This window comes from Rhinolophus ferrumequinum, chromosome 21 (genome assembly GCF_004115265.2).
Source record: "Rhinolophus ferrumequinum isolate MPI-CBG mRhiFer1 chromosome 21, mRhiFer1_v1.p, whole genome shotgun sequence".
Classification (NCBI taxonomy): domain Eukaryota; kingdom Metazoa; phylum Chordata; class Mammalia; order Chiroptera; family Rhinolophidae; genus Rhinolophus; species Rhinolophus ferrumequinum.
In genome coordinates, this window is record NC_046304.1 from 55,153,365 (window position 1) to 55,169,956 (window position 16,592).

A 16,592-nucleotide genomic window follows, 5' to 3' on the forward strand; every position below is an offset into this window, starting at 1 on the left:
ACTGATCTTCATATCTGTCCTTATGCAGGGACCACATTGCAGCTTTGTAGAAAGTTTTGAATTCAGGACGTGTGAGTCCTCCAGCCTTGTTCTTCTTTTTCAAGATCACTTTGGCTGTTTTAGATACCTTGCAGTTCCCTGTGAATTTCAGGATGGGTTTTTCTGTTTTTGTTTTAAAATAAATAAATAAACAAACAAACATTGGGGAGTTTGGTAGGGGTTGCATTGAATCTGTACATTTCTTTGGGTAGTAATGACATCTCAATACTACATCTTCCTACCCATGAACGTGGGATGTGTTTCCATTTATTTAGGTCTTCTTTAGTTTTCTTGCAGCAATGTTTTGTCGTTTTCAGTATAAAAGTCTCGTAGTATTTAAGTTTTGGTTGACTTTCTTCCTATTTTATTCCTTTAGATGTTTACCCAAATGGAGTTGCTTTTTTAATTTCCTTTATAAATTGTTCATTGCTAATGTAGAGAAATACAACTGATTTTTGCAAGTTGATCTTGGATTTTCTACATATTGGAGACATGTTCTCTACCAACAGAGATGCTTCACTTCCTTTCCCGTTTGGATGCCCTTTGTTCCCTCTTCCTGTCCAGCTGCTCTGGCAAAACTCCTGGTCGTGTTTCAGCCTCAGTCTGTCGCCGAGGCTGATGTCAGGCTGGGCTTGTCCTCTACTTGCTTCTGTTCAGGAACTTGCACCCTAGTCCTGGTTTGCCGCATAGTTGGTCATGGAAGGGTGTTGAGTTTCGTCCAGTGCCTTTTCTGGGCTAAGATGATCGCATGGGATTTTTCCTTTGTTCCTATGTCGCTGGGGTGGTTGCCCCTTTCATATGTTGAGTTCTGCTTGCTAACAGTTTATTGAGGATATTTGTGTCATATCCATCAGCAATGTTGGTTTGTAGTTCTCTTGGTTTGTCGTGTCTCTGTCTGGCTTTGGTTTCAGGGTAATGCTGGCCTCATGGAAACAATTGGGATGTCAGGCCCGGGCCAGCACACGGTGAATCCTCTCCTGGCAGCTTCTGGGGTTGCTTACACTGCTCCCCAGAAAACCCAACGTGCTCAGGCCATTCCTCGGCCTCAAAGCCCCACTGGGCTGTGCTTCTGGTCACAGGTTCAGTCACTGTTTGCCAGGGCTCTTGGGGGACAGCAGGGGTCAGAAGGAAAGTCGCCTCACCTTGCTGACAGTGTCCTCCTATTACCCCCAAGGAGAAGTCCCAGCCAGACCAGTGTCTCACCTCCCATCCTCACAGGTATCGTCCCTTCTGCTCAGAAAACGGCCCCAGCCCTCCAGTCCCTGCTGCGCTGGGATCCAGGCAGGGCTCTCGCTGTCACCCTGCTCGTCCAGGCCCTTGCCTGCTGTGAGGGAGGTGACAGTTGGGGGTGGCCCACATCTTCATATTAGCCCGGCCTCCCAGGGACTGCGTGCAGAGCCCTATTTGGAACGAGCAGGCACCCGCTGGACCACCCGGTCCTGTGTGTCCCCGCCGCATATGCAGGGAGGAGCTGCTCAGAACCCCCGGGGGTGTGACAGGCAGAGCTGCCTCCCCTGTCAGCATCATTCTGCCGCTGTCCGTCTGAGGCTGATGAGAGCAGGATGTTGGGGGCGGGAGGATCCCACAGGTGGCCTCGGTGTTTGCAGGATTCACCTGCTCACCGCAGCATTTGTGGCCCCCCCACCGGTTCGCTCATGGCTCTGGCCTGGCCACACTGCAGTTCTGGGGGCGAGCAGGGCTGAGCCCATCCCGTCCTGTTCCTCTGTCCACATGGGTCCTTTCTGTGGTGTGTTGGGGCCATGACTTTCAGGTGTTGTCCTTTTGCTATTGACGGGCCCCCAGCACAGTGCTCACAGGGCCCCGTGTTCCAGGCAGAGGCTGGTAGGCCCCCTGGAGAGAATGTGGGTGTTGGAGAGCTGCCACCAGGCAGGTCTGAGCTGGGTGTTATGGAACCAGAGTAGATGCAGCAAGTTGTCTGAGCCACAAACACACAGCAAAAAGGGACGTGTTGATTCACAGTGATGGCGGTCCCTGTTTGCCCTGGGATGGCAGCTCAGCGCCTGCCCACCGGGTCTGCCTGGTCCACTCTGTTCTGGGCACTGAGTCCTTCGCATCTGTGTCAAGCATGTCTTAGCAGGTGATGCTGGGCTCTAGCAAGGAATGTGGCTGTGGGGATGTGCCTGGCGTCCCTTGGAAGGTGACAAGTTGTCTGCCCGCTGTGGTGCTGTGTGACCGAGGGCTGAGCGTCCTGATGGTAAACACGGTGCCCGGTTCCTGCTTCCACAGTGGCCTGGATGGCCTCCCCCGCAGGCTTGTGTGGCTTCTTAGAGGGTTCAGGCTGGCCTCCCGCAGAGCTGGTCCCCCACAGCCGCCTCTCACCTTTAGCATGGGAAGCCTGCCACCCCGGCATGTGGCTGGTGTTGCGGTAGGCATGGCCACTTCTGTCCAAAGGTACAGAAAGGAAAGCCTGGTAGTTTTGGTGACACCCCTACAGCCCTTGGCCCCAGTGCTCAGTGGGCGTGCAGAAGTGGCACGATCCAGTGGGGGTGGGCACTCGGCGCTGGCTTCTGGTCACGGGTCCGTCTGCTTCCCATTTCCAAGCGCCCTCTGCACATCTGGGCCACTAGCAGGGCTCTGCTTCCTGCTGTTTGACAGGCCTGAGAGTTCTGGGCTGATGCCATGTCCGTGGCCCTCACTGTTCGTTGCTTTCGCCTTTCTGAGGGTTTGCTTGTCACTGGTAGCAACAGGCCCTGGCTGCTCAGCGTGGCTGGGGAGCCCAGCAGTGCCCTGTGTGGGAATCTGGTACGCTGTCCCCAGATCCCTCCTTCCGGGTAGCTGGCCGTCACTATCTCTTAGCGCGTTCCCAGGCTTGGCTCACTTTCCCACCCGACCGTCAGCTCCCGTTCTGCTAACGCTGCCACAGCTGCTCCTCCCGGAGTGCCAATCATTCGACCGGACTGGGCCCAGTGGCCAAGTGCAGCTGGGGCTGTGGTGTGTCCGCCTGCCCTGGCCCCCACAGGCGGCCGCACAGCTCTAGGTGACGGACAGACTCACAGAGGAAGTGGCTCAGGGGCCCCCACCTCTGGCCTCCCTGCTCCCGAAGGCGTGGCCGCAGCAGAGCTGCGCCCCAGCGTGCTGTGGGGCTCGGGGACCTGTGCCTTCCCAGGCCGGGGGCTTTCGGCACTTGGGAGGTCCTTGCCGGCATCCTTTGTTGGCTGTCGGCCTCCAAAGCCCCTTGGGGCCCTGCTGCCCTGTGTCACTTGAAGCCAGTGCCAGGACACGCTGCTCCTTGTCCCCCAGGTGGCCAGATCTGAGGGTCTTGGCTGTCCTTTGCTGGTCCAGTGAGACTCAAGCAGGCTGGCGCTGTCCCGTGAGCATGTAGTCTGGCAGTGGCCCCTGTAGGTCCTGTGAGTGTGAGAAAGCACTTCTTTCGGCCCAGTCCTGCCCTGTCACTTAGCAGAGGCTGAGCGGCCCTGCTTTTGTCCGCCCCCTGGAGTTGGGCTCGTGGGCAGAGCACTGCGTGGGAGGGAAGTGGCCCTTGTCCCACGCGGCCTGCGAGGAGAGGAGGGGGAAGGGCGTGGTGCCAGAGCCCAGGCCACACCCCTCCTTGCGCCTGTGCGGTCAGTGCAACAGCCCAGCCAGCTGCTGTCTGTCCCACCTTTGACCTCAGTGTCCCCAGGGTTCTGTCAGGACACCACCCTCTCTGAAGTGATAAAAAAGATGCCAGCTGTTAGTAACCAGCCCCCGCCCCGCAGTGACTTGCTGTCGGTCCCTGTGCCCATGGCCACCTCGGTGTGGAGCCCACGGGAGAAGCTGAGCCTGGGGTCTGACGCCCTGTGTCTTTGCAGCGGCCGCGAGTCCTCTGCACATGCTGGCGACACACGCGTCGGCCTCGGCCTCCCTGCCCACCAAGCGCCAGAACGGCGATCCATCGGAGCAGCCGGAGCTGAAGCGGCTCAAGACCGAGGACAGTGACAGCATCGTCATCGCCTTGAGCGTGGACACGGCGCCAACTGCCGGGAGGGAGAAGGGCGTCCAGAACTAGCGCCCGGACAGCTTTTCTTACGTCACTGTCAACTCTGTGGTGCCAAAAGGAGACACTGCGTGTCACCGATGCTTGGAGCGCACCCTGCGGTTGGACTTCACTCAGCACTGAAAACACAAACCCAGGTGGCCTTACCGCTCCTTCCTGTAGAGACAGGCCTCACCTGACCCGGCCACCGCCGGCTGCTCAGGCAGCGTCTCCCGCCCAGCGCCATCTTTTCCCCCGCACAGGGGCTGCTGTCGCCCTCAGGACCTGCGGGACTGGCGCCGGTGGACGAGTCGACATCTGTTGTTCCCACGTGGAGTTAGACTATTGTGAGGTGAACTTTCTTTCTTTACAGAACAGTGGGGTCTTTGACATTTCAGATCACTCCATTTCTACGCTGAGAACTCGGAATCACACTGGACCTGTGGTGTGGAATTCTTTTGGAGAAAAGAAACCGTAGTTTTGTTTGTTTTCAGTGTTTGTTTCGGCCTCTGGAATGATTTACTCTTCAGGTGGGGCTGACAGCTGCACAGCTCCCAGGACAGTGGCTGCGTTTCAGCGTGTAGGATGACAGGCAGACGGATGCCCAGGCACATGGATGGACTGCGGGACTCGGGCCGCACTTCTCTTTCTTGCTCCTTTCTGTTGTTTGTTTCTCTGTGTTGGCTTTGTCCCTGGCATAACTTCCCACTCTAAGTAAAAGGGTCTCCTCAGTATGCTGTATGTTTAAAACGACAGAACTGTCACTACTCATTTGGCAAACAGATTCAGTCTTTTATCACCCTTTCAAATAAATGTCACAGATCTCTCTGTGGCACGTTTGCTATTCGAGGTGCCGTCCGCCGGCTGTGTGCCCGCTCCTGCGGGGGTGTCTCGGGAACTCTGCGTGACCACGAGGGGCATGGAAGCAAGCACACAGCGTTGTGCATGGGACACATCAAGGTCATTTTCTGAGCTGTAGGAAATTCCCCTCGACCTTCCAGAACTGAATCCACTACTAAGGCTGACTTCTCTCCTACAAAAAATCAAATCGAGAGGAAAGGAAACAGGTGAGAGAATGACAAATAGGAGGCCACCACGGCCTCGGCCCCACTCCACCGGGAGAAAAGCACTCGCCCTTCCAGAGTGTTCCGGGGGCCGGGCCGAGCAGCCATGCAGATAGAAAGATGGCTTTGGCCTTATTGTGAATTTTTAAATGTCATCACCATAACATTATTTATTTAAATGTAGTTATTTTGGTATTTAAATTTTTTTTTTTTTTTTTTTTTAAGAGAGGAAAAAACCCTGTATTTTCCTGGTGGAATGAAATGGCTCAGAATGGTATATTTAGGCAATTTTAAAACATTTATTATTTACCTAAAGACCAAATATGATGAATCTGTTCAAAGTATTGTGTGTCAATCCACAGTATGGAGCTATCACAATGTTACTGCAGATAATGCATATTAAAAATTATGAAATTACTGCACAGTAGCTGGATTTATAACTCAGCCATTTAAAAAATAAAACGAAACCATCATGTGAATGAGACCGTGTGTGCGACAGTGGAAAACTGAACTTGCAGACTGAAGCACGGTGGGGGCTGCAGGGCGGCAGTGTGTGTCTCCCCGGCACTTTACACGTCCCTGAGGATGTATATTTTTATTTGTCTTTTTACCTAGAAGGTTTGCAGTTTGCAAAATAATTTGGACAGCGCTGTGTCCTATGTGTGGGGTCGGGCCACTCCCCCAAGTGGTCCAGACCCGTCCGGCACGGCTCCTGCAGCCCCCCCAGCTGGGAGCTCTAGGTAGGCGAATGGAGAAGACCACCCCAGTGGGACCTGGGCTCGGCCGACGCTCAGCTGCCCTGTACATCCTCCTGCAGCTGTGTCCACACAGCAGCGTACCTGTCAGCCCCAGACAGACATGGGCAGGTCTTCCCCCATGGGCCTGGGCCATCAGTGGGTTATTTCTGAGCCTAAAACGCAGACCTTATGGTCTGGAGGGATTTCTCCTGGGATTAAGATCAGTGCCCAGTTCTGCAATTTTACAGAAGAGGACGCTCTGCTGTACAGCAGCTGGAGTGTGTCTTTTCCAGGCCGAGGGCATTCTCTTTCCTTTTTCCTTCTCGCTACCTTATTCAGGTGGCTCACGATTGGCACGTAGAAATTTTAAGGATGGTAAGGAGAGGGCAGGAAAAACCGTGGATCAGCAAACTACCGTGTTCCAGGCACTTGGAAATTTTTTTCAGTTCAGCTCTGAATTCCCAAGAGCCCTCACACACAGAGGTCACGGAGCTCGTGTCCTTGCCACCACGTCAACTGACCGGTGGCACTCAACTTCCCAGCCGTCCACTGGCAGTTCCTGAATGTCTTCTTTTAAGAGGTTTCTACTTTGACCTTTGCCAAACTTCTGAGCTCCCTGAGGAACGTCATTTCAGCAGCGTTGCCCTGAATTGAACAAAAACACAAAGGGAAACTCACACGATCCACGTGGCAGGGTGCATTCCAGTGAGTGGAGTTTGGGGTCGGGCTTCTCTGCGTCGGTAGAGCCCCCCCGTGGATAGCTGAGCTCCTTTACAACACATCACCCCACGTCGTCCGCTAGAACAAAGTAGATGGGAGTCAAGGTCAGAAGGGGAGGGGCAGTAGCAGGACTTGGGATTTCTGTGCTCTGTGACACAAGGAGATACATGACGATCTTCAAGTCCTAACCTCCACTAGTCTAGGAAGTACAGTGGTGACTTGTGTGCAAAGGTTTGAAATTTTAAAAGTACCAAGGTCCTGAAATCCAATAAAATATTTTTATTAATTTTAATTGAATGCAGAGTATCATTGTCATTTTGATAAACTTAAGCAGGCATTTCTTCTTTCACTTTATGGTCTTTTCTGAGCACGTCAAAGGCCTAGAGCCGGAGCCACGGTGAGGCAGCAGAGGGGTCCCCACTCGTCGGGGCACCGGCTCTGTGCACGTGAGAGCGGTGAGGGTCGTCGGCAGTGGTAACAGTCGGAACCGAGACCACTGCCTGGCACCAGGGGAAATCTTGTCTGAAGGGTCACGTGGCCAGCGAGTCCCAACACGCACACCGACCACCCAGCTCCTACAGAAAATGCGACGGGTTTGCTGGAGCGTTTCCATGCCAATCCCTGGGCTGAGGACTTTCTCCTAAGGGAAGGAAGCACTCACAATTGGTCTTTCACATCTGTCGTGCATGTTGTGTTAATAGATGCTTTAAGATGCGTGACGAGCTTAACTCCCCATCTCAGGAAAAGCAAGTTTGGTGATTAACCTGGGTCCCCTCGAGGAAGTCACACTGAGTCAGAGGTGGCAGCTGTCCTGGAGGGTGACAGCAGCTACCCAAGACAGGTGTGGCGTGGAGGAGGCTACCACCTTTCATGTCACCGAAGCCCGGGTTACTGTAGGGAGGCCACATTCATCCGTAACGAGACATCGGGCCCATGACGAACCTACATGAGGCGCCACATGGTGAGTTCAGGCCTGCACGAGGAGGCGGGAGAACTACAATGACCATGGCCCAATGGCCGGCGCTCCCTGGCTTCCGTGGAAAACACGAAGACTGACACGGTACTGCCCCGCTCTGCACTCGTGTTCACAGCAATACAGAACTCGATTTGCACATGGGCCTCTGGGGACTGCTGATGCGATGACTACACTTGGCCCAAGAGTGTCGTTCAGAGTCCCCGTGTGTAAGCACACTCTGCCCGTGGGTCTCCCAGTGGTCACAGCTAAAAACCAGTGACAGAATAAATAAGCAACCACCTCAGGCCTCTGAAAAAGAAACACTAGCAGGCAGATTGGGGCAGGGGATTTAGAAATGGAGAACAACCACGTGACTGATTTCCTGGATTTTCTTCGTCTTGTATCTCCCGGCACAGACGACGTGAACGCCAGCATACCCAGGAAGGTACTCACCCCTCTCGTCTGGCCAGGGTCCCAGGAAAAGTCCCCTATGGGACAGACCATGTGGAGGGGGTTGGGGGTCATGAAGCTGTAAGCTGAGACTCCGGGGACTCCAAGAAACCCCTTTACTTGAGAGGAGGAATAGGAAAGTGGGAGTCTGTAGTCAAAGGAGTGGGCGCAGGGAAGACTCCGTTACTTTTCTCTTTGTGTCTCCCACGTTTTTGGCTCCGTGCTGGACCCAGTCACGGAGTGTGCAACATCAAAGGAAATTACCTAAGCATTTTAGCCAGAGGACCAGGAAAAGGGGTGCCTGGGAGGTGGGAAGTGTGGGGCGGTCACGGAAGAGAGCAAGTTAGAGGAAGAACCGCTAAAACTGTAGATGGCATCCGGGGTTCACCCTGAGATGCACACGCCTACAACTGACCTGAGGAAGCAGAGACTTCATTAACTAACTGCCTTACAAATTGGCCCCGGTGGTGTCCACAGGGGGGGCCCAAAGAGCACTGCACAGGCTTGGAGAAAACTGACACCAGAACCACAACCAAAACAGACAGGTCAGCACGTGCAGTCTAAACCAAGCCAGACTATTTGCCTGCTTAAGAAAAAGCACAAAACAAAACATTCTCTAGAAGATTTTAATAGGACTCAGAGTCTCATAATGTGCAAAATGTCCAGAATACAATCCAAAACGAGTCAGCATAAAGGTCCCAGGAAAATCTCTAAAGGAAAAGGAAAAGAAACAGATGGCAACTTAAATGTGCTGCATAATCTGAGAAATACATTAGAGCTATCTACAGCATAGCTCTAATTATTATAACCATAATTCATCAAGTATAGGCAAATGCTCTTGGGCCAAAAAAAAGAATAGAACTTAAAAATAACTGAAATGAAAAATTTAGTGGATGAACAGAAACGTGTTTGAAAATAGAAGCAAACCAAGCTGGGACTTTGGGACAATATAAAAAGATGTGAGTTGATGGATTCCCAGAAAAGAGAAAATAATGGTTGAAAATATCCCAAATTTGGTGAGACATAGATTTAAAGACTCACAAAGTTCGATGAACCCCAAATAGGACAAACTCAAAGGAAACAATATCAAGACACACCTTTGACTACTGGAACTGATGAGTTTATCGTGAAGACAGCCAAAGTGTCATTGTAAACAGCGCAACAATTTGAATACCTAGATTTCTCACCAGAAACCACGGAGGCTATTTGACTGGAAAATTTGAAAGGCTGAGAGTAACTGTAGAATACTATATCACTCTAGAATACTATATCCGTAGACAGTATCAGACATGCAGAGGGAATAAAGAGAGATAGGGGAAGTCAAAACTAAGAATTCTTAATCAGTAAATCTGCTCGAAAAGAAATGCTAAAGGAAGTTCTTGAGGCGAAAAGTAAATAATAGAAACTTGGAACTTCAGGAATGAAGAAGGAGATCGACAGAAATGGTAAATATCTGGGCAAATATAATAAACTAATTCTTCCTCTTAAGTTCTTCAACATGTCTGACTTTTCAATGTAAAAGTCTTAACATCGCCCTGCAGGTTCTCAGTATATAAAAATGTAACATAGACAAAGATACAATATAAGGAGGAAGGTCAAGGTGTGTGAGGTTTCTATATTTCACATGAAGTGGCAAAACATTAATTCTGAAGTTGACAGGAAAGTTAGCCTTGGAGACTGTAATCACTAATAATACCTAAAAAGATCAAGCAAAAAGCCATTTTCAAATGCCGGGACCTCAGAGATATTACAGGTTCAATTTCAGGCCCCTGCAATAAAACAAATAGGACAACTGAGCAAACCACATGAAGTTTTGGTTTCCGAGTGCATATAAAAAAATTGACTCTACTCTGGTCAATTAAGAGTACTAAAATAAGCGTCTAAAAAAACAATGGACATTATCATAGTCAAAAATGCATAGTCAAAAAAATTTAACCATGACCTGAGCCTTCAGTGAGTCGTAATCTTTTTCCCTCGATGTTGATGAAAATGCAGAACCTGCCAAGTGAAGCACAATAACCGCGCTATGCCTGCAATTCGACAGAAGGCAGGGAACAGGGAGCCGAAGGGAGGGAAGAAGAAAACGAACACAAACCTCACGGATAAGCAGGAAAGTGCCCGGTCGGTTTGATGAGGAGGGTTGTCTGGCCAGGGCCTTTGTGCGAGTGGAACCTGCCGTTCGGCCATCCCAGGCCTTCCCAGCTGACCTGACTGTCCAGCAGCACGTAATACTGACCCCTAAGGTCAGGCCTTATACCACACCCCACCAGCTGAAAGGATAATAAAGGAATCCTATGAAAAACTAAACTTGACAACTCCGATGGAATAGACTAATTCCTTGAAATACATAAACTATCAACATTTCCTAAAGAATAATTAGATAACCCAAATAGGCTTAGTTATGAAAGAAATTGAATTTGTAATTCAAAAGCTCCCGACACAGGAAGCGTAAGGAATGATGTCGTGGAGATGGCAGAGCAGAAGCTCCAGGTATTGGGGGGAGGTCCCCCCACCAAATCAACTAGTGAGCTTGCAGAAACCGTCTGAATAAACTATTGGAACTATGGAGTCTGCTCAGACACTTGAACATCCAGGGCAGTGTTCGACCGAGGATAGGGAATTTCAGTGAATTCTGGCCTTTCAGGTAGCGGCTACCATGTCCCATCATTCAGCCCAGAGCAGGGAGCCATGGGGACAGCCTCTCACGTTCCTGGTGCAACTTGCTGAAGCCAGGGTGGACAACAGGGACTTTTCCCTCCAAAAGTTGGAGTTGTGTGTTTTAATCTTCCTGGTGGTTTGCTGAGGGGGCTGGTTCAGAAGCTGCTCATTATGTCATTCCCCACAATTCAAGCAGCTTCTATGGCAGCATGGGTGGAGGTGATTTAAAAAAGCTTTCTTGGGGCCAGCCCGGTGGCTCAGGCGGTTGGAGCTCCGTGCTCCTAACGCCGAAGGCTGCCAGTTCGATTCCCACATGGGCCAGTAGGGCTCTAAACTACGAGGTAGCCTGTTCCACTCCTCGACTCCCACAAGGGATGGTGGGCAGTGCCCCCTGCTACTAACAACAGCAACTGGACCTGGAGCTGAGCTGCGCCCTCCACAGCTAAGATTGAAAGGACAACAACTTGACTTGGAAAAAGTCCTGGAAGTACACACTGTTCCGCAATAAAATCCTGTTCTCCTTCCCCAATAAAATCTTTAATAAATAAATAATAAACAAACTAAAAAGGCTTTCTTTCAAGGCTATAAAAAATAAAAAATTTTGTGGATCCAGGAATTAAAGGAAATCTCCGACAAATTGGAGACACAAACTAAAGGAACAGACTTCTGTCAAAACACGACAAGATATATAGTCTTTGCAAAATAGTTTAGAGAAGTCACTGAACAAACGCACAACACCACCCTTCCTCAAGCAACAACGGCAGTCCTTGGGGGAGGGGGAGAACCTGATTTCCATAGTCAACCATGCTACAATATTCAAAATGTCTAGCTGTCAACAAAAATTACAAAACACAGAAAGGAACAGAAAATTATGGGCTATTCACATGAAAAAAAATTGACAGAAACCATCTGTGAGGAAGCCCAGTAAATGAACTTACTAGACAAAGACTTTAATTGTCTTACATATGCTCAAAGAACTGGTGGAAACTATGGCCAAAGAATGGAAAGAAATCAGAACCATGTATGGACAAGTAGGGAAATCAAAAAAGAGAAATTATTAAAAGGAAACAGAAAATTTGGTTAAACCCAACAGAAATTTCTACAAGTGTGCACCAAAAGATACGTACAAGAACGTTTAGGATGGGATAACACGACGGCCTGGAACGTAAATAGCAGCCTCTAGGAACACACTCAGGAAACACCGGGTTGGCGGGGGAGCCAGCGGCGTGCACAGTACAGAGCGTTAAACAGAAACATGCTGGATGGCTGTGTGGGGGTGGGGGGGGCAGGGTGCCGGAGGGAGGCCCCACTGCGCTCCACGAGGACGGCCAAGGAGGACACAACCGTGTACCAGCGGCTTTCCCAAACCCTGTGAAGTGCGCCGCTCAGGGAGTTCTCACAACGAAACAGTCTCGCTTAGGAAACGGGGAAACCGAGGCCCAGGGCCGGCGGTGGCTTGCCCAAGGTCACCCAGCTGGGAGATGGCGAGTCGGGATTCCACCTCAGGTGTGCCTTTCATTCCCTCCGACCTCAGAGTCTGCAGAACCAAGATCCTGAGGCTTCCCAGGTGGTTCGGGGAGTCGGGACACTAACCATCGGTGACCGGAAGGGGCATTCCGCCTGCCCCAGCGGCTTCCCTAAGTGTGGCCGGTTCTCCGACATCTGGAGGGTCTGCCTTAGCAGGAGCCCTTTCTGTCCTCAAGACGCACGTGTCCCACGGGGGGCCTGCCGCCCCCTCCTGGCTTCCCACGGCCAGTGCGGTCTCTTCCTGGGGGCTGGGGGCCATCTCTTCCCAGCGCGCCCTGCCTCGCCGGCTTTACCAGTCCTGAGTCCTAACCGAAGGCTCGGTGGGCCTCGAAAGAGCAGGGTGGTGAGAGCACCCAGCACACCCCCTCATACCCCGGGAAGCCCTCAGTCAGCCTGCCACCTGCCCCGCCTGCACGTGCCCACTCGTGCCCAGCTCCCTTCCTGCAGCCTCCCACTCCCTTTGTCTCCTGCCTCCTCCACCAGGCGCCCAGCAGAGAGCCTCCCTCTCCGCTCAGCCTCTGACCGCCTTAGGGGTCGGAGCTGGAGTCTAGGGCCGGAAGACCGAGGGGGCCCCCTCCAGGCCGGGCTGCTTGCGTGCGGGCTTCCTTCCCAGCATGGAGAACTCGCGTGGCCCCTGTTGGTTCAGGAGCACCTGCCTTCACGAGCTACCACTCTGGCCCAACACTTATTCTTATCCGCAGTCTAGCTCCTTGAACACAGAGCAACGGTTTCCAGTTCCCCGAGTCTGAGTTGCGGAGCTGGTAGAGGGCGGGCACCGGACAGAGCCCCAGGTCTCCCCTTGACCTTCCCCATTCGGCCGGGCCTGGTGTGAACTGTCCTGCGTGATGAACATGGGCTGTTGTCTGTGGGAGCCGAGAAGGGACAGCGCGGAAGCAGCACCAGCCCAGAGGTGCCCAGAGAAGGACGCAAGCCTTGGGGTTCTGAGCACACCTGAGCCTGAAGGCCGGGGCGGGGCTGAGGGCGGGACCTGAGGAAGCGCTGGGGGTAGGGGCGTGGTCTAAGCACCGCATTGGGCGGGAGGGGCAGGGCGTGGGCGGGGCACGAACATGAGGTGGGCGGGGCAGGGCGGGGCGTAGGTCTGGCGTAAAACCTACATTAAAAGGGTTTCCTGCGGCTCTGGTACTTTCTCCAGCATCCATGAGGTTACAATTTTGCTTAAAATAGGTTTTCTTTCTTCGGTGGAAGAACAACTGGCACCTTGGCTGTGAATGCTTGGTGAGTCATCAGCAAGTATACACCCAGTGTGAAACTGCTCAGCTGTTAGTTTCTATTTACTTCTTGACAGCAAGGGAAAGAAATAAGAAGAGTTAATTGGTGTGTGCAAGTGCCTGAGGCTTTGGAGAAAGTACAGTCAGTCCCTTTTTAGTTCCTCAGCCTATTTTTATTTGAGCATCAGAAAAAGAAACTTAAGAAATGCTTTTACATAGTCAAATGGGACACAAATTTCACATTATGTTAAGAGATTCCTTGTATATCACCCAGAGATGGAAGACCTTCTCTCTTCCACCGTCCATAGTAGCTGCTTCAATGGTGCTTAGGCCAGAGACCACAACAGTGCCACACAGAAACCAATTGCAGCGCCAATGGGGAACAAACCCTCAAAAAGTTAACACAGTTACTGTACAACCCAGCAATTCCACTCCTGTAGACATACCCAAGAAAAGTAAAAACATGTCCACACTGGCTGGCCCTTGTACACAGATGTTCATAACAACTCTGCATAGCAGCCCACAGTAGAAACAACCCAAATGCCCATCCACAGATGAATGAATAAACAAAATGGGGTCTGTTCATATAATATTATTCAGCTTTAAAAAGGAAAGTCATTCTGAAACACGTTATATGAACACTGCTGACTGAAATCAGCCAGTCACAAAAGCATAAAGCCCTATGATCCAATATGTAGTACCTTGAGTAGCCAAATCCATAGATACAGAAAATAGAATGGAGGTTGCCAGGGGCTGGGGGATGGGAAATGGGGAGTTAAGTGTTTCATGGGGACAGTTTCAGCTTGGGGAAGATGACAAAGTTCTGGAGATGATGATGGTGATGGTTACACAACAATGTAAATGCCTGATGCCAATGAATTTTACTTAAAATGGTAAAGTGTATGTTATGTATATTTTCCGCACAATTGAAAAATGTAAACCAAACCAAACCGGAGCTGCTATGCTTCCGCAATGGAAGCCCCTGGCAGGACCTCTGGCCATCCTGTTTTCTCTGAGCCCACGCTTGCTCCACTATCAGCAGGAAGAACAATCCCCACCTCTCAGGATTGCTGTGAAGTTAAAGTGTGCAAACCGCAGATGCCCCAAAACTCTCTCATTGCCCATCCACCGCAGGCCTGGACCACTCTGGAGCCTCACCCCCAAGTCCTGATGATACCCTGTCCCTGTGACCTTCCTCTCTGCTACATGCACTGCCATGGCCAGTCTCTCCTCTCCCCTCTCCCCAGGAGTACCATCCAACATCACAGGGCAGGGCCACGTAGAAACAGAACAGTCACAATGGGGGGATGGGATCTGCCAGGGTGGAGGCCCGACATGTGGAAAACACGCCTGTTCTCACTTCCATGTGAGGGGTTGCCACGTGGAAATCAAATCTCTCTAAACCAGTGGTCCTCAACTGTGTGGGGAGGCAGGATCTTGCACCCCCGTCCCAGGTATATTTGGCAATTCTGGAGACATTTTTAGCGGTTACAAGGGGTGGAGGGGTGCTACGTACTGGCAGCTAATGCGTAGGGGTCAGGGATGCTGCTCAGAGCAGGAAATGCAGAGGACTGCCTCGCCACGGAGAGGGACCCGGCCCCCAGCATGGCAGCCTGAGTGGATAAAGACAAGCCGTTATGCGCACGAGTGACCCTGCAGGGGCTTCTCATGGTCATACATGCCTTTTGTGAAATTTGCACAAGTCATATGCCTACCCACAATTGGCTAAGAGCGTGGCAGCTTTCCACTCTGTCTTGTTCTCTGCTCTTCGTGTCAGGGGTGTAGGGTGTTTGGGTGATCTGCCCTTTGGGTGGGAGTTGGGTTTCCTGGAAAATGTTTATCTGGTTCTCAGTCACTTCTGCGTCCAGAGAGTTGCCATCAGCCCTGGACTGGCTTCAGGAACCCTACCTGCCAGACAATGAGGGGATACAGGGCCAAGGGCGCCCCTGAGAGGACGGGCCCAGGGGTCTCGGCTCTGGAAGGCAGAGGACAAACAAGTCTGAGAGGGCTAGTGAGTAATTCTTGTTACCACATGGGTAAGGCTCACGAGGACTTGGCTTCCTTTGGCTTCTGGACAGTGGGCAGCTGTCGTCGGTCAGGAATACTTGCTAACCAGCACCCGTTGCAAACACTGCTGAGTCTTGTGGGAACCGTGTACCGCGGGCTTTATCAGAATGCGTGGGTTTGTGAAGCACACATCTGTTCACAGATCTCAACCCACTGGGTCTTCTGGGAACCCGACGTCCTATATTGGAGTCTGGTGGTTGCAGACAAATTGGCAGGACAAAAATCTCTCTTCTCCCTGGGTAAATTATCACAAGAGCCTCACACAGAGAGGCAATCACACGTTTTGCAGACAAAGAGTAAATAGACATGGCACACCCAGTTATTGCCCTACGCATGTGGGCGGCAGCCATCTGCTGTGGACATCGGCGACCCCTGCCTGGGGACAGCAGTGGGGCATGCTGGCGAGGGCAGGCCTCTGGTCCGGACAGATCCCTCTCCACCCTTGGGTGAGGAAACCCAGGATGTCCTCACATGGTCCCCCAGGTCCTCGGTGAGACTGACCCGGGGGTCGAGGCAACCTCAACAGTCATGAGCCTGCGAGCAGCTGCAGACGTCCAACAGCCCCCAAGGTGAGTGTGAGCGGGGTGTGCTGGCCTCACCCACCCCACACACACCCGCGTGGGCTTAAGCTCTCCTCATCCAGTCATCCTACCACAACCAGCGGCAGCTAAAATAAACACAGCCCAAGCACGGCACGATTCTCCTCAAATCAAACGATTCTTGCTGTATTTTGACCCAATAAGGAACGAAAATGTGATGATACGTAACAGAGCGGGCATTCGCACGGGAAGGATTTTATTCAGACAGACGCTCCCCAGGTCAGACTCCCTGCACAGAAGGCCTAGCGCCCGCGGCTCTCTAGACGAGGGAAGCCCGGGGCGGGAGGGGCCCCATCCTGTCCTGTCCCCCAGCGCCCGCACACACACGTGCACCGACGCACACACACGTGCACCGACGCACACACACGTGCACCGACGCACACACACGTGCACCGACGCACACGCGCAGCGGCAACACACGAACATTTGCACACGTACACAGGCGCACGTGCACCCACAGACTGCGTCGCTCTGGGGCAGGGACGAGCCCTGGAGGAGCCGCGGGGGACACCGCGAGCTCGCCCCGGATGGAGGCCCCTGACTCCAGGCAAACTGGCCTGGGCGTCCAGGCCAC

General features: G+C 52.1%; 1 protein-coding gene across 1 annotated transcript in view; it reads left to right on the top strand.

Moving 5' to 3' along the window:
* The window catches only part of FOXK2 (forkhead box K2), a gene marked incomplete at its 5' end in the record, with an annotated part of 40,576 nt that extends 35,021 nt beyond the window's left edge, over positions 1 to 5,555 (top strand). The window contains 1 exon segment of the mRNA XM_033090175.1: positions 3,849 to 5,555. Within this exon segment, the coding sequence (XP_032946066.1) occupies positions 3,849 to 4,045 (197 nt within the window).
* Between the last annotated feature and the right edge of the window lie 11,037 nt (positions 5,556 to 16,592).